General features: G+C 44.6%; 2 protein-coding genes across 2 annotated transcripts; one reads left to right on the forward strand and one right to left on the reverse strand.

Moving 5' to 3' along the window:
* The first annotated feature begins 1,185 nt into the window (after positions 1 to 1,185).
* Positions 1,186 to 1,956, forward strand: LOC139460386 (uncharacterized). Its single transcript, XM_071241880.1, has one exon. It carries the CDS (start codon positions 1,186 to 1,188, stop codon positions 1,954 to 1,956), a length of 771 nt encoding a protein of 256 aa, XP_071097981.1.
* Positions 1,957 to 10,481: 8,525 nt separating this feature from the next.
* LOC139460861 (dihydrofolate reductase-like) lies at positions 10,482 to 19,366 on the reverse strand. Its single transcript, XM_071242339.1, has 6 exons — positions 19,254 to 19,366; positions 16,638 to 16,687; positions 14,055 to 14,160; positions 12,702 to 12,831; positions 11,699 to 11,808; positions 10,482 to 10,560 (listed from the first exon to the last, which is right to left on the reverse strand). The coding sequence occupies exons 1-6, from the start codon at positions 19,364 to 19,366 to the stop codon at positions 10,482 to 10,484; spliced, it is 588 nt and encodes a 195-aa protein (XP_071098440.1).
* Between the last annotated feature and the right edge of the window lie 1,301 nt (positions 19,367 to 20,667).

Genomic DNA, 20,667 nt, shown 5'->3' on the forward strand with positions numbered 1-20,667 from the left:
CTAGTTGCTTCCAAGTGCCATGTTGCTCCCCTCAAGGCAGTTAGTATGCCTCGATTGGAGCTGCTTGCGGCAGTTCTGGGTGTACGACTGTTACTGGCTATAACAAAGGCATTAGAATTACCTTTGCAGCGTGCAACGCTATGGTCGGACAGCCAGAACGTACTGTGGTGGATCAAAAGACAGAGTCGATGTTTTAAGCCATTTGTAGCAAATAGGATTGGATACATACAGGAGCATACAAACATCAGTCAGTGGAAATACGTACCATCCAAACTGAATGCTGCAGACATTCTTAGTAGAGGTGTAGACGCTGAAGCACTTTTGACAGAGAAATGGCTGAATGGACCTGAATTTATGACACATGATGAAACTGAATGGCCGAAGCAAACCATTCTCATGGACAATACTGAGACATCAGAACTGAAGAAGCCTTCTTCTCAAGTAAACATCGCCATGTTTACTAAGTCTGATCCAATCTCTTGGAGATTAGCGCCAGCTAGATTTTCTAGTTGGAAGAGATTGTGTAGAGTGTCGGCATGGATCTTTCGATTTCTGAACAACGCTAGGGTTCCATATTCACTTAGGAAAAAGGGTGAACTTGATCCTGAAGAAATTGAGGACGCCGAAACTACAATTATGGTCAGGACTCAAAGAGAAGAATTTTCTGATGACTACTCGTCACTGATGAGGAAATCAAACTTGCCTTCAAACAGCAAGTTGTTTGGCTTACAGCCTTACGTTGATAAAAATGGGTTGATGAGGACAGGAGGGAGACTCAGATTTGCTGACGTATTGTCATTCAGTGCCAGATTTCCAGTTATACTCCCTAGACATAGTTGGGTCACCAAACTGATTGTCAAGTTTTACCATGAGCAGGTCAATCACACAGGTACGAACAGTACGTTATCAGCAGTTTCATCTAGGTTTGGGATTATTTCAGCTAGAGAGGAAATTCGTCAGTGGGAAAGAGAATGTTCTTGGTGTAGACGACAAAAAGCCAAACCAGCGCATCAGATAATGGCAGACCTACCGAAGATCAGAGTGAGGTGTACAATGAAAGCATTTGTGACAACAGGTGTGGACTATGCAGGTCCCTTTTTCACTGTACAGGGTCGAGGCAAGAGTCGACAGAAACGTTATCTCTGCCTTTTCACATGTTTGTCAACCCGAGCGGTTCATTTAGAAATGGCATTCGGTTTAGACACGGATTCCTTTCTGAATGCCCTGTTTCGTATGGCCCACAGACGAGGTATGCCAAAGGAGGTAATCTCGGATAATGGAACCAACTTTGTTGGTGCTGCAAAGGAGCTGAAGCAGCTCATTTCTGGACTAAACTCGGATGTGATTAAGTCAACCTTGGCAAACAAAAGTGTGAAGTGGTTGTTTAATCCTCCACACGCACCATATTTTGGAGGTGTTTTCGAGTCTTTAGTGAAGTCAGCAAAACGGGCTATCTATGCTATACTGAGTTCAGGTGACGTCAGTGATGAAGAGCTGATGACAGCCTTTACAGGAGCTGAAGCTCTTCTGAATTCTAGGCCTTTGACCTATCAAAGTGCACATCCACAGGATGATGTGCCTCTTACGCCCAACCATTTCCTACATGGTCAGGTGGGTGGAGATTTCGCACCAGAGTTAGACTCTACCTCGTTCAGCCCAAAGAAGCGATGGAGGAGAGTTCAAGAACTCATCAGACATGTGTGGAAACGATGGATGAGGGAGTGGCTCCCGACTCTCAACATTAGAAAGAAATGGTTTACACCATCCAGAGACATACAGGTTGATGACGTTGTCATTGTGGTATCTCCAGATACTCCTCGTGGAGTTTGGCCTCTTGGGAGAGTTCTCAAAACGTATCCTGGAAAGGATGATCACGTGCGCGTCCTTGATGTTCAAGTTGGCAAAACAGTCTTGAAAAGACCTATCACGAAGGTCTGCCCTCTTGAATGGAGTTGAGTTCTGAAATTGTCAAATTGGATAACAGCAACAAATGTACATACTCATAGATTCAGTTTCCTTTCAATTTCTTCTAAGTTTAGTCGGTTTTCATGATAGACATGGATCTATCATGGAGGGGGGCATGTTCTGAAGACATGTTCGTTCATTAAAAGTGTGCTCCATAACGCACCCGGAGCCTATAGATCGCGCTTCACGTGCACTCGTGTTAGTTTTAAAAAGGAATCTGTTCTCCAAAACACACACGATGCATACCGATCGCATCGCCTGAACACACCAACGTATGGCTGTGACTGCACGTGAAATGTGAGGATGTGAGCAAATATAAGGCGGTAGCGCGCATCAGTTAGACAGTTGGTCATAGTTCGCTAGAGAGTTGGTCATAGTTCGCTAGAGAGTTGGTCAGAGCTGGTTAGAGAGTTCGCTAGATGGTTAGTAAGATGGTTAGAGAGTTAGAGAGTTGGGGAGAGTTCGTTAGAATGTTCGTTAGAGAGCGGATGAGTTAGATGGTGTTAGACATGGCGTTAGACAGTGTTTGACAGTGTTAAGACTTCCTTAGGAGTAGCTGTTAAGAATAAGCATTTAGTTTCTATCATTTGAGGTTTATTCATCTTTTCTTCATATAATAACAGGTAATCACGTTTAGTTCCTTATAGATCTTCATAGTTTTATAACAGGTTATCACGTTTAGTTCCTGGATTCCACAAAAAAGGTAAGTCATACAAATTTTACATTAGTTTTCATTTAAGTTAAACCACGCTCAAATATTCAGTTCCACTGCGCAACACACATTATCTGACTATGTGTATAGTATATTTTGATATGGGTGTATATATTATTTGTTCAGTGTTATTATTGTGTCTCATAAGCCAATAGACCGCCTCCGTACGTGTGGTCTAGTGGTTCGATCCCCGACCGCGTCATACCAAAAGACGTTAAAATATGGTACTTGTTGTTATCTTGTCTGGCGCTCGGCATTAAGGGGCTAAAACAAGGACTGGTCGGCTCGGAGTCAGTATACTGTGTCTGAGTGGGGTATTCATGTTAAACTGCGGCATGGTATCTCAGTGAGCTAGCACTATAAACCGGCATCAGTCCGGACTAGTACAAGCAGCCACACAACACACACATGTACATGTACGTCTCTATATAAGTGCAATAATCTTGGACGCGACCTTAACCCAATTTCACCTCACCTCATAAGTCAATATGGGGATGGTTTTTAAACAAATTTTATTTTTGACAGGGTATTTTGATCTTGTATGCTGAACTTGTGGCAATAGTATCAAGTACCTCCATCTGTCTGTCCACGTAACATCCGGCCACGTAACATCCGGCGACGTAACATCCATTTATAGATAGCCCTGGGGATTGATATAGGGTCCTGCCTGGATGACGTAATATGTATTCTCGTTTATCCATACTACCCATCTCGTCTGGATTATTGAATAAAGTAGCACCATTTGAACAGTACACATATATATATAATTTGGACCTCTATAGGTATGAATATATGTATCACAATACAGCTCTCCATATTGCGATATACTGCAATACGATTTATGAGCCAGTTCGCCAACCATATCAGTGAGTGAATGAGTATAGTTTTACGCCGCGTTTAGCAATAATCCAGCAATATCACGGTGGGGGACACCTGAAATGGGCTTCATACATTGTACCCATGTGGGGTCGAACCCGGGCCTTCGGCGTGACGAGCGAACGCTTTAAACCACTAGGCTACCCGACCGCCCCTCGGAGGAGGATAAGAAAGGATATGCCGAATGTTTGCTGGATATATCAAAACAGGAGATCCTATAGTCGCCTCTTACGACAAGCACAATCGCATTTTGCGGCAGGCATAGGTTGCTGAAGACGTATTCTATTCCGGATATTCATCGATCCCAATCCGGGGGGGGGGGGGGGGGGGGGGGGGGGGGGGTTGCTTGGCTTAGCACGTCGGTCTCGGAGAGTAGTTGGACGTAGCTCATGTAGTGTCTCTTTATGCAAGTCGCTTTGTTCGAAATTTGCATCTGTTCACCCAGCAATGAATGGGTACCCAGTGGCTGTTAAGTATATACTCCCAATGGAGCTGAGAATCAAATTTGAGTGTGGACTGATCCATTGACAGCGGGGATAATGTAGCGTTTTGAGCATGCTTTTGGGTGTAGATCTGGCGCATTTTGTTTCTGGTACGCCAAAGGGACACAACTATGCACAGAGAATTACGGCACCTTAGACGACTGGGGCAATGCTCATCGGGCATATAGTTTGTTTATTTGTTTGTTGTTTAACGCCGCACTCAGCTATAGTCCAGCTATATGACGGCGGTCTGTAAATAATCGAGTCTGGACCAGACAATCCAGTGATTGACATCATGAGCATCCATTCACGCAATTGGGATACGATGACAAGTCAGCGAGTCCGACAAAGCGATTCCGTTTGGCGACTCTTACGACAACCACAGTCGCCTTTTACTGCCAGCATGGGTTGCTGAAGACCTATTCCACCCCGGAATCTTCACGGGTCTATAAGATACACATGGGTGTTGATGTACATGAAGGACATGCAAGTTTAACTTTCGTAATAAGGGAAAAAGTTTACTAATCTTCTGACAACTGGAAGAGGTTTTGAAATGGTTATTTGGTTGAGTGTTTGTCATTTGCAAATTGGGCATAATGAAATGGTGATAGTTCAAGGTGCTATGTGCAAAATGTGTTTCAGTTATGCAATTTATACAATGCCTAAATAGTGCACTCATTTTACAGATTCGCTGAATAATCTGCCCATTTATTTCACTTAAAATCATGGAGAAGTTCAAAAGGTTTCGAAAAGATTATAAATTCTAAAATATACATTGACTTTCGATTCCTTATTATTTTCAGTCACTGGGTTATGAAACTTAAAAAATCATTATCATCATAAAATATGGACAGCTTTTTCATTCCATTTATGAAATAACTGAATATTTTTCCGGCGTTTTCTAAATTGCCTAAGTGAAAATTTCAGTCATTTTAAACATTGACTGTAACGTATTCATTGTAAGGGACATTCTCCCGATCTCGACCTTTGGTAACAGGATAAATGTGCCGAAAGTGCGAGGACGTGAGATCGCGAGATTGCGAGATTTGGCCTACATGTCGCATACTCGTGTATTTTCAACATGCTGCATTTTGTCATCGTATCCCAATTGCGTGGATCGATGCTGATAATGTTAATCAGTAGATTGTCTGGACCAGACCGCCGTCATGTAGCTAAAATATTTCTGAGTGCGCCGATAAACAACAAACGAACAAACAAACAAAACCTTCACCTGATCTATGACCCGTGTGCTGTACACAGGACCACATACCACCACAATTTGTAATGGATATTGGCCTCAATAGAACATCTGCAGAACAATAAAAGATGTGAAAACAAGCTACCTAGTTGCCATCGAAGCGACCACTGCTATTCAATAGATCGTGCCTGTGTACACCCCTGGACAGATCCACCATTGTCCTGACAGAGTTCAGCATCACAGACGGCGCTAATCTGACAAATCGTTCGGACAAACACCCTTGACCACACCGTTTGATTATTGGTCGTCGGGATTTTGTTGGCAGATCATGCTAATGCGTTAGCTACTTTCTTTTCTACTTAGCCTTTAACACTTAAAACCTGGCCTCCAGCAACCTATGTTTGTACGAGGCGACTGAAGTGTTGAGACTTCAGGTTCGATAACTGCGATGAAAGCTTGTCAACATTCTGCGATGACGTGGATACTTGCGTATAATTTCAGTGACTGTTTTGTTTGGTCGAAAATCCATTTTTTCAGGCTACCTTGACATAGCTGGAACATTGCTGAATGATAAATTGAAATAATACACACCTTGCCAAAAATGACAGATTAAATATTAGTGGTTCCGAAAAAAACTCTTCAAAGGCCATGTAAAGGTTAAACTATTACTACTTCCACTACTTCCCCCGCAACTACTGCTGATGAAGTTGCGACTGTTACTGCTACTGCGTCATCGATCAGTTGTCTTGACTGGAAACCGCCATTTTGTTTGAGCAAATGCACGTGATATGAGAGGTGGAATCTGATTGGTCAACAGAAGAGACATAACTCAGAACAGAACTACTGGTTGCACAACGCTCGAGCCAGGAAAGTCCAGCCTAAAGAATGTTACTTGTTTACCGCAACAAACAGCAATATATTCAGAAAATTATATTTAATAAGGAGAGTAAAATAACTAAATGAACACAGTATACTCACAATCCTCTGATGTTTCTGATGTTCATATAAAATCTGTCGGCATTAACTAAATTAGCATGGTAACGCGAGCGATAAGACCTGGTAATGCTAAAATACTAGTTAGTTTGTCTGTACAAGTCCTTGCGTTAAAATAATGTTGAGTATGCTAAAAGATCTGGGAATGCTAAAATACTAGTAAATTTGTCTGTACAAGTCCTTGCGTTAAAATAAGGTTGAGTTTGCTAAAAGATCTGGGAATGCTAAAATACTAGTAATTTTATCTGTGCAAGTCCTTGCGTTAAAATAAGGTTGAGTCAGGCTACAAGTAAATGGATCTGAAGAACTCACGTGGTGCGCCAGATAAACTGCGCATTGGCGTTAATACGCAACATATAAATAATCATTGTCCAGTTAGCAAAAACCCGTTATACAACAACTCTCCGCGCAATTTATAAATGTATTCAGTTTTACCTGCGTACCTGTATTTTGTTTATAGATATTTATTCACTCACTCACTCACTCGACGTTTTCTGTCTGTGTAAAACAGGTCATAGTAACCTCCTGACGTATTTGAAACGTGATGAGATTGTGAGGGCCACACCTTTAACTACTAACATACACTGTATAACTTGTATGTAGGTCAAGGCTTCGTGTGATAGGACAGTGACAAAATTATTCTGTCCGTAGCAAAAATCCCGTGTTGTCGCCAGTGTTGTGTCAGCTCAGACAAAACCGACAAAACTCTTTCCATATCCAAGAAATTTCTGCCAAGAGCAGAGTCCATTGTACGATTCCAAGTATATCATGAGCATGTGTTTATGAATCACTATCAAATAGTAATGATAGCAAGTGTTCGCGAAAAGGTGAGCGTATTCTGCCCCACAGGTGGTACCGTCACAATCAAATGCGGGGCGGTCAGGTAGCCTAGTGGTTAAAGTGTTCGCTCGTCACACCGAAAACCCGGGTTCGATTCCGACACGGGTACAATGTGTGAAGCTCCTTTCTGGTGTCCCCCGCCGTGATATTGCTGGAATATTGCTAAAAGCGGCGTAAAATCATACTCACTCACTCAAAAAATCAAACAGATAATGAAATGAAGATTGTCACACACACACATGCACCCTGCATACACAACACCAGACCCCCCCCCCCCCCCCCCCCCCCACACACACACACACACACCACGCATGCACAGATACACACACACACCACGCATACACATACACACACACACACACACACACACACACACACACACACACACACGCACATGCACATGCACAACACCAGACCCACAGATACACATACACATACACACACAACACACACACACACACACACATACATACATACATACATACATACATACATACATACATACATACATACACACACATACTCACATGCACCCTGCATGCACAACACCAGACCCACAGATACACATACACAAACCACACACACACACACACACACACGTACACACATCACACACATACACACACGCGTCGACACACACAGAGGCACGCACCACGCGCGTACACACACATGAACACGCGCGCCCGCACACTCACGCACGTACGCACGCACGCACACACACACACACACACACACACACACACACACACACACACACACACACACGTATATACCGGCATATTTGCATATATTCCACTATACATACATCTTCCCACCATACAACTGCCCTCCATTTGTGTCATTTCTTCTGGACATGAGGAAGACATTTCATCAGATATTTTATGAGCGATTCTCCACGTCGGTGTTGCATGATCTGGTCAAGAGGCTGCAACACTGATGAGGTCACTGACATCATGACCATTGAAATCTCTCACATGGTCACGTGGAGTGATGATGTAATCAAGTACGAATCTACCTAGGGTACTTTGATATGAGAAGTCATGTGATCTCTTCCTACCTTTGATTTGTTTGTTTGTTTGTTTGTTTAACGCCGCACTCTTCCCGCAATATTCCAGCTATATGACGGCGGTCTGTAAATAATCGAGTCTGGACTAGGCAATCCAGTGACTGACATCATGAGCATCGATCCATGCAATAATTGCGATACGATGACATGCATCAATCAAGTCATCGAGCCTGACCACCAAATCCCGTTAGTCGCCTCTTACAACAAGCATAGTCACCTTTTACGGCAAGTATGGGTTACTGAAGACCTATCCTACCCCGGATCTTTGCGTGCCACACACATGTTACAAACAGTTAAAAAATCCATAAAAGGTTTTCCATTGATGTTTATAACTTTGTCAATTACCTTTCTTCATTGTACATGCTCAACACCTTTGATAATGTCCTCGAGTCGATTATGGCAATACCTCACATTGTTTGTTTCTTTGTTGTTTAACGCTCCACTCAGCAATATTCCAGCCACATGACGGTGGTCTGTAAATAATCAGGTCTGGACCAGACAATCTAGTGATTGACATCATGAGCATCTATCCACGCCATTGGGATACGATGACATGCATCAACCAAGTCAGCAAACCTGACCACCCGATCCCGTTAGTCGCCTCTTGCGACAAGCAAAGTCGCCTTTTACAGCAAGCGTGGGTTGCTGAAGACCTATTCTACCCCGGATCTTCACGGGTCTCCTGCTCAGTGAGATTGTTTACCCGCCAATGTATGTGTATGAATGTGTCTGTGGTATTAGTCTGAATGAAACACTATCACACTCAAGGTCAAACTTTTACTTGATGATGAGTAAACGCCGCTGAGGCATCTGTGGTTGCTCAAGACCTATTCTAAACCGGATCTTCACGGGTACTATAAATTACTCTACTTTCAGAGTTGAAATGTATGTATCCTCACACCCAAAAGAAACTGACCATGTCCTAGTTCTTTATTACTCCAGAGGTTAAAGTTCAAAACCAGGCGGCAAACATCAAACAGAGATGCAATATCATCATCAAAGCTGCATTATTGATTCTAAAGTAGCTTTATCAACAATCATAAATTCAATTACCCAGAAGCATATCAGAATACAAATATACTACTGTAGTTAATTATATTCATTAAAATGTCTCATTCATGATTGAATAGACAAATGAAACTGAATAATTTTAACGACGATCTCACTTCGAAGCTACTAACCAGGTCATCGGAGCTCAAGGGCTCAATACCTTTACCCGAGAAAATACCCTGATGCATATCAATAAAAATACATATACAATGAATATATCTACTTAATTATATTAATTAACTTATTTCTATTCATGAATCAATCCGGGATCGGGTGGTCAGGCTCGCTGACTTGGTTGATTGCGTGGATCCATGCTCATGATGTCTGGTCCAGACTCGATTACTTACAGACCGCCGTCACATAGCTGGAATATTGCTGAGTGCGGCGTTAACAACAAACAAACAAACAAAATCATGATTAAATCAATAAATGGAACCAATTAGTTTTAAGTGTACAGTAAGGGGGAAGTATGCCGTAAATCCGTTAACGCAAGTTAACATTGGTTTACCATGGTTTACTAGTGTTGTACCTTGATAAACACGGTTTTGCATTGGTCGTCCAAGGTTTTGAAAACACAATCACTGATATTATGAGTGAGTGAGTTAGTTTTAAACGAGCGAACGCTTTAACCCCTAGAATGTTCCCACTGCCCTGATATTATGAGAAACGATGGATACGATGACTTGCAATCATCAAATTCACCGAGCCTGACCACCCGATCCAGTAAGTCGCCTCGTACAAAAAGCATAGGTTGCTGGGGACATTCTGACCCGGATTCCCGACAGGGGAGAAAAGGAAAGAGCATTTTAGGTGTCACCAACAATTTTACCAAATCAAGCTATCCAGGTCTGTTTCGTTCATTGTTGTGTGTAGAGGAGATTTATCATTTGATAAAGCAATACAACCCACATCATCAAACACATTTGTATGATCCATGTTTCTCTACTGCGCCGGGAAGTATATTCCGAGGGGTAAAAGAAAGGATGCCAAGTAATATGTATGTAATTGAATTAGAGAAATGTTATTTTTTTATGTGTATTTAACCATCACTCATTCCCCGTCAAAGATAATCCGTGGGAAGGTGATGTTGTGTAAAAATAAAACAGTTCAATAAAGACTGGGGAGAGAAAAATAATGCAACCACATCACCCCTACCCTGTTTAAAATATTGTAAATTGTGCCGAAATTTTTTTTTATTGATTTTTAAGAACGGTTTTCCCATCTCCAGTCAATCAGAATCTGCCACGTCATAATCAGTTTCTGTTATCCGAACTCGACGCTGTATGACGCTGCTGTCTTTCAGCACTTCCGGTCGTAAACTTCAAACCGGAAAGCAATTCCGTTATCCTCTCTCATCTTTCCGTCCACATCAGGGTCACTGAAAAACAAAACATAGACGTCATTCCTCGCCCCTTTCCCTACCCACTATCCAGTGCATCCATCACTCCTCGCCCCTTTCCCTACCCACTATCCAGTGCATCCATCACTCCTCGCCCCTTTCCCTACCCACTATCCAGTTCATCCATCACCCCTCGCCCCTTTATCTTCCCACTATCCAGTGCATCCATCACTCCTCGTCCCTTTCCCTACCCACTATCCAGTTCATCCATCACTCCTCGCCCCTTTCCCTACCTACTATCCAGTTCATCCATCACTCCTCGCCCCTTTCCCTACCTACTATCCAGTTCATCCATCACTCCTCGCCCCTTTATCTTCCCACTATCCAGTGCATCCATCACTCCTCGCCCCTTTCCCTACCCACTATCCAGTTCATCCATCACTCCTCGCCCCTTTATCTTCCCACTATCCAGTGCATCCATCACTCCTCGCCCCTTTATCTTCCCACTATCCAGTTCATCCATCACTCCTCGCCCCTTTCCCTACCCACTATCCAGTTCATCCATCACTCCTCGCCCCTTTCCCTACCCACTATCCAGTGCATCCATCACTCCTCGTCCCTTTCCCTACCCACGATCCAGTGCATCCATCACTCCTCGCCCCTTTCCCTACCCACTATCCAGTGCATCCATCACTCCTCGCCCCTTTCCCTACCCACCATCCATCACTCCTCGCCCCTTTCCCTACCCACCATCCATCATTCCTCGCCCCTTTCCCTACCCACTATCCAGTGCATCCATCACTCATCAATCCTTTCCCTACCCACTATCAAGTGCATCCATCACTCCTCGCCCTTTTCCTTACCCACCATCCATCACTCGTAAGAAGGGACTTAGGCGACTAACGGGATCAAGTGGTCAAGTTCGCTGACTCGGTTGATGCATGTCATCGTATCCCAATTGCGTGGATGTATCGATGCTCATGCTGTCAATCACTGGATTATCTGGGCCAGACTCGACTATTTACAGACCGCCGTCATATAGCTAGACTATTGCGGAGTGCGGCGTTAAACAACAAACAAACAAACAACTGAGCAGGACCTCTATCAAACCAGGCACGCAAGTGAGTTGTGTACAGATTGAACCGCACTGTGTCATCTCCCGTTCCTTTGCTATTACCTGCTCTCGGCGAATCTGTCTTCAAAAGGGGGGAAGAAAACATCGGAGACAAAGTCCTTGTAGATCCTGGTTAGGTAGATGCGCTTGCACAGCGGGTGGGCAATCGCCGCCTAGAATTAAGAGTATATTCCAGCAATATCACGGCTGGGGACACCAGAAATGGGCTTCACACATTGTACCCATGTCGGTAATCGAACCCGGGTCTTCGGGTGACGAGCGAACGCTTTAACCACTAGGCTACCCGACCGACCCTAGAATTAAGAGCTGAGTTGACGTGAAATGGGCTTTAACATCGCGTTCAATATATTACAGTTCAATAACCGGTTTTATAAATTGATACAATGCCGCAGTTTAACACAAATGCTCGAATCAGACATGGTATACTGACTCCGAGACGCCCAGTTCTTGTTTTAACCCCTAAATGCCGAGCGCCAGGCAGGGCAATAACAAGTCCCACAGGTTAACGCCCCTTGGTATAACCCTTGGCGATCGAATCAACGATCATCTGCTTTGCGGCCAGACGCTCTATCCACTAGACCACAGAGGTTGTCGCATCCTCACGAGAATAGATTATGATGATGATTGTGGTGGTGACAAGACCATGCATAACTCCGGCATTTCTAGTCATTATGCAACAATTGAGCCGCTCTTAGCACAGTCGCAGCTATATGATAAGCACACATTGTGCACTGTTGTAGCATGCCAGGAAGAGAATTTCGGTTAAATAAACCCGTCCCCGTAACCATAAGATGTCTATACCACAAGGGCCCGCATTGACCTCTTTGGCACTTCATAATGTTTTATTTTGGGTTTGATGTTAAACGCCAAACTCAATATTCCATCTGTATGGCGGAGGTATGTACATAATCGAATCTGGACCAGACAATCAAGTTATTGACATCATGAGCACCGACCAACGTAACTTGGATACGATGACATTAATATGACAATACGATTGTATTAATGCTGAAGAATCCCTGGACTAAATCATACATAAGTATACCTCGTACACACGTTCACCACCGATGATCCATATCGACTCGATCTGACTCTGTATTTCCGGTGACGTTGCGACCAGGACAGCTTCCTCAAGAGTAGGAACAACAATAGGTTTTAATGGACCCTTGCTGCCACTGAAAAATGAAGGGATATCTACATTCAAAAGAAAGTATACACTTGAAAATTGGATTTGACCAAACAATTACAAACTTTATCAAAACGTAACTTAGCTGAAACCAATTGCCGAAAAACTTCAAACTTAAGGTCCAAAACACCACTATGTTGCCTTTATCAAATACATCACCATAGACTAATTCATTATATAATTACTTGTTTGTTTCAATTTCAGCAACCCTCAAACAGGGGTGTATATTTTCTTTTGCCGAGCAGTATATTACAAGAATGAGGTTTGTCAGCAAAGTATGGAACGTCAACGACCTACTATTACGACCTACTATTACCAACTGAAATACTGTTCAAAGAAGACCGCCTCCGTGGTCTAATGGTAGAGCGTCCGCCCGGAGAGCGGAAGGTCCGGGGCTCGATCCCCAGCCATACCAAAGTATGGAACGTCAACGACCTACTATTACGACCTACTATTACCAACTGAAATACTGTTCAAAGAAGACCGCCTCCGTGGTCTAATGGTAGAGCGTCCGCCCGGAGAGCGGAAGGTCTGGGGTTCGATCCCCAGCCGCGCCATACCAAAAGACGTTCGGCATTAAGGGCTAAAGCAAGGACTGGTCGGCTCGGAGTCAGTATACTGTGTCTGAGTGGGGTATTCATGTAAAAAAAGCGGCTAGGTATCTCAGTGTGCTAGCACTGTAAATCGGCATCAGTCCGGACTAGTACAAGCAGCCACACACACACACATACACGTGCATGCACGTCACTATATAAGTGCAATAATCTTGGACGCGACGTTAAACCCCATTTCACCTCACCTGTACAAAGAGGCCAAGTTCACTCACTCACTTTAAACGAGTGGCTTTTTCCAATGTCGATTGTTCGCTATGATAGGTATACACATTTCAATCTCACTTATCTGTAACTTAGCACAGGACTTCCCTCGCTCGTGTAAGTAAATTGATTGGACGGTTATTTATAGCATCAGTCGAATCGGTCTAAAACTGATGCAATGTGTATATATGATAATTATTCGTTGTTTAAAACGAAATTCGGTATTCCATGTGAACGACGGCGGCCTGTAAATAATCGAGTCTGGACCAGACAATCCAGTGATTGATATCATGAGCATCGATCCCCGCTTGTTAATTCTATAAATTCAAATTAAAACAGTTACAGCTTCCAGTCTACATGCAGGCATGCCATTATAATATGAGCGCATTTTACGTACTCTAAGGTTCTACTGATGACGATCTGAATTTGATTGGGGTCCGATGTCCTGGTCGAACCCACAGCCCTCCATGTCCCTCGGCCTTGAATGTGAACATTCTTCTTCTCTTTAGAGAGAAACAAACGCATATATATTATAACGACATTTGCCTGTGATCCAAAATATTAGGAACCCACCATTTGATCAATCTTGGACTGAGGTTTTCTTTTGAAAAACAATTATTTATTCCAGAAACAAAACGGAAATATATCGATTTGTTGTGAGGTTTTACACAAAACAATTCGCAGGAGATGCTTGATTTTCTGGAAAGAATATATGTTAAAAAAATATGCCTCCAACAAATATCAGGCGTAATGAGAAAATGCTATGACACATGGGACACCCCACTGAGGCCTTTCCTTGTGGTGGGCACATGGAGGATGTACGTCATGCCTCAGGGGCTGTGGTGGACACATGGGGGATGTACGTCATACTTCACGTGACTGTGGTGGACACATGGGGGATGTACGTCATACTTCACGTGACTGTGGTGGACACATGGGGGATGTACGTCATGCCTCAGGGACTGTGGTGGACACATGGAGGATATACGTCATGCCTCACGGGACTGTGGTGGACACATGGAGGATGTACGTCATACTTCACGTGACTGTGGTGGACACATGGGGGATGTACGTCATGCCCCAGGGACTGTGGTGGACACATGGAGGATATACGTCATGCCTCAGGGGACTGTGGTGGACACATGGAGGATGTACGTCATACTTCACGTGGCTGTGGTTGACACATGGGGGATGTACGTCATGCCTCACGGGACTGTGGTGGACACATGGATGATGTACGTCATGCCTCACGGGGCTGTGGTGGACACATGGATGATGTACGTCATGCCTCACGGGACTGTGGTGGACACATGGGGGATGTACGTCATGCCTCACGGGACTGTGGTGGACACATGGATGATGTACGTCATGCCTCACGGGACTGTGGTGGACACATGGATGATGTACGTCATGCCTCACGGGACTGTGGTGGACACATGGATGATGTACGTCATGCCTCAGGGACTGTGGTGGACACATGGAGGATATACGTCATGCCTCAGGGACTGTGGTGGACACATGGAGGATGTACGTCATGCCTCACGGGGCTGTGGTGGACACATGGATGATGTACGTCATGCCTCACGGGTCTGTGGTGGACATATGGATGATGTACGTCATGCCTCATGGGGATATGGTTGACACGTGGGAGAGATATGTCACGCCGTATGAAGCTGTTATCGACACATGGGGGTGGTACGTTATGCCTCAAAGCGTTGTGTTGCACACTCGAAGGCTGTTTTTGGCAATTCAAGGGGGAGGATTCGAATGTAGGTCAGAGCAGGCTATTCACTTTCACCTGAACACAAAAATAAACAATATCATGCAAAGCATTAACTCCCCTATTAAAGACTGATGTTGGGGGTAAATTGCTATTTTGTTCACAATGTATCCAGTTTTCGTCGTAGTTAGATTTTGTGGAAGATGGAGTAATGCCGCACTCAGCAATATTCCAGTTACATGACGCGGTCTGTAAATAATCGCGTCTAGGCCAGACAGTCCCATAATTGACCTCATAAGCATCGATCCACGCAATTGGGATACGATGACATGCATCAACCAAGTCAGCGAGCTCGATCGCGTGAATCGCCTTGTACGACAAGCATAGTCGCCTTTTAGGGCAAGCATGGGTTGCTGAAGATCTAGTCTACCCCGGATCTTCACGGGTCATCAGTAGTAGTAGTGGTAGTAGTTTTAGTGGTAGAAGAAGAAGTAGTAGTAGTTGGAGTAGAACTAGTAGTAGTAGAAGTGGTAGTGGTAGAAGTAGTAGCTGTAGTAATATTAGTAGAAGTAGTAGTAATGGTAGTAGTAGAGGTAGTATAAATTATAGTGGCAGTAGTAGTAGTAGTAGTAGTAGTAGTAGTAGAAGTAGTAGTAGTAGAAGTAGAAGTAGTAGTAGTAGTAGTAGTAGTAGTAGAATTAGTAGTAGTAGTAGAATTAGTAGTAGTAGCAGCAGTAGTAGTAGTAGTAGTAGTAGTAGTAGAAGTAGTAGTAGAAGTAGTAGTAGTAGTAGTAGTAGTAGTAGTAGTAGAAGTAGCAGTAGTAGTAGAATTAGTAGTAGTAGCAGTAGTAGTAGTAGTAGTAGTAGTAGTAGTAGAAGTAGTAGTAGTAGAAGTAGTAGTAGTAGTAGTAGTAGTAGAACTAGTAGTAGTAGAAGTAGTAGAAGTAGTAGTAGTAGAAGTAGAAGTAGTAGTAGTAGTAGTAGTAGTAGAAGTAGTAGTAGTAGTAGTAGTAGTAGTAGTGGTAGTAGTAGTAGTAGTAGTAGAAGTAGTAGTAGTAGTAGTAGTAGTAGAAGTAGTAGTAGTAGTAGTAGTAGTAGTAGTAGAAGTAGTTGCAGCAGCACTAACAGCATCACGCAATAGTAATGAGGCTTCGCTTTTAGAGAAAGTCCAGCCATATGATTGCGGGGTAGCAACAGTAGAAGTACTTCAATCCTTGTGGTAGTAGAGTCCTGTTTCGACGTAGACGTTGAACATCTTACCTGGGTTGTGTCTGTGTTTCACTTCGTTCAGGTAGTAGTCAAAATCTTCTCTGCAAAGAAAAATGAAACCAAATGATCGAACCAAACTAACACACAAATGATATCCACACCCCACACCCCACACCCCACACCCCACACCCCACACCCCGCACCCCACACCCCGCACCCCACACCCCGCACCCCCACACCCCACACCCCACACCCCACACCCCACACCCCACACCGCTGAATGTTATTTAACGCCGAAGTCAGTGATATTCCAGCTACATCGCCGTCTGACCATAACAGAGTCTGAATGGAGACTGACAGCATGATCTACAAATGAGAACCTGACCATCCAATCCCCACTTGTGGAGCTGCTGTTCGGGACAGGAAAATAGTATATAAACATAAAAAGTCAACTGCTAGAGAATAGGCAGTCTTGTTTATCCACCGAACTGATTCCATTAGGCGTAAAGGTCAAAATAGCTGTGAACATTATGTGGATGGATAACTGACAATCAGTGATGTCACCGGGTGTTCGCCAATAGTGAGAACAGGACACAGGAGTTATGACACACTTCGTTCCTTCCTCTGTCCGTCCGTCCGTCCGTCCACACACACACACACACACATAAATACACATACACATCCTCCACACACTCGCACACACATACCATACACACAGATACACACACACAGAGACAAATATACAAGCACACATTCACACAAACAAACACATACACATTCACCACACACTCGCACACACATATACCATACACACAGACACACACGCACACATTCACACACACCAGCACACAAACATACACATACACACACACACATAAACACACATACACATCCACCACACCCACAACACTCGCACAAACACATACCATACACACAGACACACATATACACGCACACGCACACGCACACGCATACACACACATCTATGGGCTTCTGATTACGTCCTTTATTCAGAAATACCCAATTTGGATTTGCACTGAGGTTGGGACACTCACAACAGTAAAACTCTGGTTGTGATTGCTTGTGTCGAACATGGTTATAATGTTGACATTACGAATACCGTATTCGACGTCATAAGCTCTCCGCTCTTACAAGCGCACATGGCGGTATTTGCTAATATATTGGCTAGTGAACAATCCCAATTAGCACCCCTTCCGATTGATCAATGTACACAAGACTTTATTTGCGTATAAAACGTACTCGTGTGTTATATGCACCCTTAATTATGGGCAATGAAATACTGGAAAATATATCGTAGATAACCATTTCAGGCTGTCAGCATAAACCACGAAATTTATCTTTCAACTCTGTTTTTTCAACAAAATAATATTCTAATAATATCTCCATATTTCTAAATTTATTACGTCGAATACGGTAATCATGAAATGAATTTATTAAATGAATTTTACTTTTATCTGGTAACGAACCATCCTTCGTAGTAAAGCCTTAATATTTTGAGGGGCGGTCGGGTAGCCTGGTGGTTAAAGCGTTTGCTCGTCACGCTGAAGACCCGGGTTCGATCTACGACATGGGTACAATGTGTGAAGCCCATTTCTGGTGTCCGCCGCCGTGATATTGCTGGAATATTGCTAAAAGCGGCGGAAAATCAAACTCACTCACTCACATTTTGTATATTTATGGCGATTTATCACCACAAGTACTGCATTCCCTCGCGTGTTTGTGATCAGCATTATCAGCCAACGTCAGACACGAACTCCCTCAATGAAACCCTGTGGCTGTACATATTCAGTGTTACAATCGCCAATAACACTATATGTATGGCTGACCAGTAACCACTGTGACAATCCAACCATGAGACGTGGTTCAGATCTTGTACTTTATTTTGGAATCTGACGCAAATGGTCAACGGCACTAATTCTGGTACTCATGATAACCTGTGTTGAAAATGAGTCAGTGAGTAGGTATGGTTTTACGCCGCTTTTAGCAATATTCCAGCAATATCACGGCAGGGAACACCAGAAATGGGCTTCACACATTGTACCCATGTCGGGAATCGAACACGAGTCTTCGGCGTGACGAGCGAACGCTTTAACCACTAGGCTACCCGACCGCCCGTGTTGGAAATGAGGCAACAATCGTATCTGGTATTGTATACACTATTAAGGACTCCAGGTCACCCATTGCGCGTCAGCTGCCCATGCTCGTTGTAAGAGGCGACTATAGGATCGGGAGGTCAGGCTCGCTGACTTGGTTCATGCATGTCATCGTATCCCAATCGCGTGGATCGATGATCATGACGTCAATTACTGGCTTGTCTGGTCCAGACTCAATTACTTATAAACCGCCGTCATATTGCTGGAATATTGCTGAGTGCGACGTTTAACACACACACAAACCAAACAAACAAACAATCTGTCTCCATGAGCGTTAAAGAGCTGCTATGTCATACTGTAATGCAGACAATGTAAGAGCAGCCACATTTGCACAACTTCATTATTTTACATAGCCAATGCATTTGTTGCTATAAACCTAACGCACTTAACATTCTCAGTTTTGCTCACCTTGCAGCGTAGGCAACATAACAAGAATGCTTCTGGTAGTTGAAGATTACCTTCAAACAACAAACAAACAAACAGAAACTCTTACTTCAGGTGTGGCCAAGGTAATCTACCATTATTTCCAATACCTCGGTTGCCATCGCACATGGCTACCATGATTTTCATTTCTTTCGACATAGTTAATGGAGGTCTGTATCGCATGGAGGTCTGTATCGCGATGAAACAACGGAGCAGGTATTAATAGCCATAGGTATGATAATGAGATGCAGATATTCTCCCTCAGCAGCTGACACGCTCACGCGCATATAAACATTCATTATTATTCAGTTTGGTCTTTTGTGAGTTGTCATTATTTGATATACCAGCATCACACATCAAGGGCTGCACACCGACACAGAAGGGCTGCACACCGACACAGAAGGGCTGCACACCGACACAGAAGGGCTGCAGACGGACACAGAGGGGCTGCACACCGACACAGAAGGGCTGCACACCGACACAGAAGGGCTGCACACGGACACAAAAGGGCTGCACACCGACACAGAAGGGATGCAGACGTACACAGAGGGGCTGCACACCGACACAGAAGGGCTGCACACCGACACAGAAGGGCTGCACACCGACACAGAAGGGCTGCACACGGACACAAAAGGGCTGCACACCGACACAGAAGGGATGCTCACCGACACAGAAGGGCTGCACACCGACACAGAAGGGCTGCACACGGACACAGAGGGGCTGCACACCGACACAGAAGGGATGCACACCGACACAGAAGGGATGCTCACCGACACAGAAGGGCTGCACACCGACACAGAAGGGATGCACACCGACACAGAAGGGCTGCACACCGACATAGAAGGGCTGCACACCGACCGACACAGAAGGGCTGCACACCGACACAGAGGGGCTGCACACGGACACAGAAGGGCTGCACACCGACACAGAAGGGCTGCACACCGACACAGAAGGGCTGCACACCGACACAGAAGGGCTGCACACCGACACAGAAGGGTTGCACACCGACACAGAAGGGCTGCACACCGACACAGAAGGGCCGCACACCGACACAGAAGGGCTGCACACCGACACAGAAGGGCTGCACACCGACACAGAAGGGTTGCACACCGACACAGAAGGGCTGCACACCGACACAGAAGGGCTGCACACCGACACAGAAGGGCTGCACACCGACACAGAAGGGCTGCACACCGACACAGAAGGGCTGCACACGGACACAGAAGGGCTGCAGACGGACACAGAAGGGCTGCACACGGACACAAAAGGGCTGCACACCGACACAGAAGGGATGCTCACCGACACAGAAGGGCTGCACACCGACACAGAAGGGCTGCACACCGACACAGAAGGGCTGCACACGGACACAGAAGGGCTGCAGACGGACACAGAGGGGCTGCACACGGACACAGAAGGGCTGCAGACGGACACAGAAGGGCTGCACACGGACACAGAGGGGCTGCACACGGACACAGAAGGGCTGC

This window comes from Haliotis cracherodii, unplaced genomic scaffold (assembly GCF_022045235.1).
Source record: "Haliotis cracherodii isolate W230 unplaced genomic scaffold, xgHalCrac1.p SCAF_14, whole genome shotgun sequence".
In the NCBI taxonomy this organism is placed as follows: domain Eukaryota; kingdom Metazoa; phylum Mollusca; class Gastropoda; order Lepetellida; family Haliotidae; genus Haliotis; species Haliotis cracherodii.

What these genes read in the sequence shown, in the direction of transcription:
- LOC139460386 (XM_071241880.1), top strand. Translation starts at nt 1,186, where the DNA reads ATGGCATTCGGTTTAGACACGGATTCCTTTCTGAATGCCCTGTTTCGT.
- LOC139460861 (XM_071242339.1), bottom strand. Translation starts at nt 19,366, where the DNA reads ATGCGATACAGACCTCCATTAACTATGTCGAAAGAAATGAAAATCATG. An exon ending in GTCATCAGTAGAACCTTAGA is followed by an intron (nt 12,832 to 14,054) that starts GTACGTAAAATG and finishes TTCATTTTTCAG; the next exon opens with TGGCAGCAAGGGTCCATTAA. An exon ending in GTGGTGAACGTGTGTACGAG is followed by an intron (nt 11,809 to 12,701) that starts GTATACTTATGT and finishes TCTTAATTCTAG; the next exon opens with GCGGCGATTGCCCACCCGCT.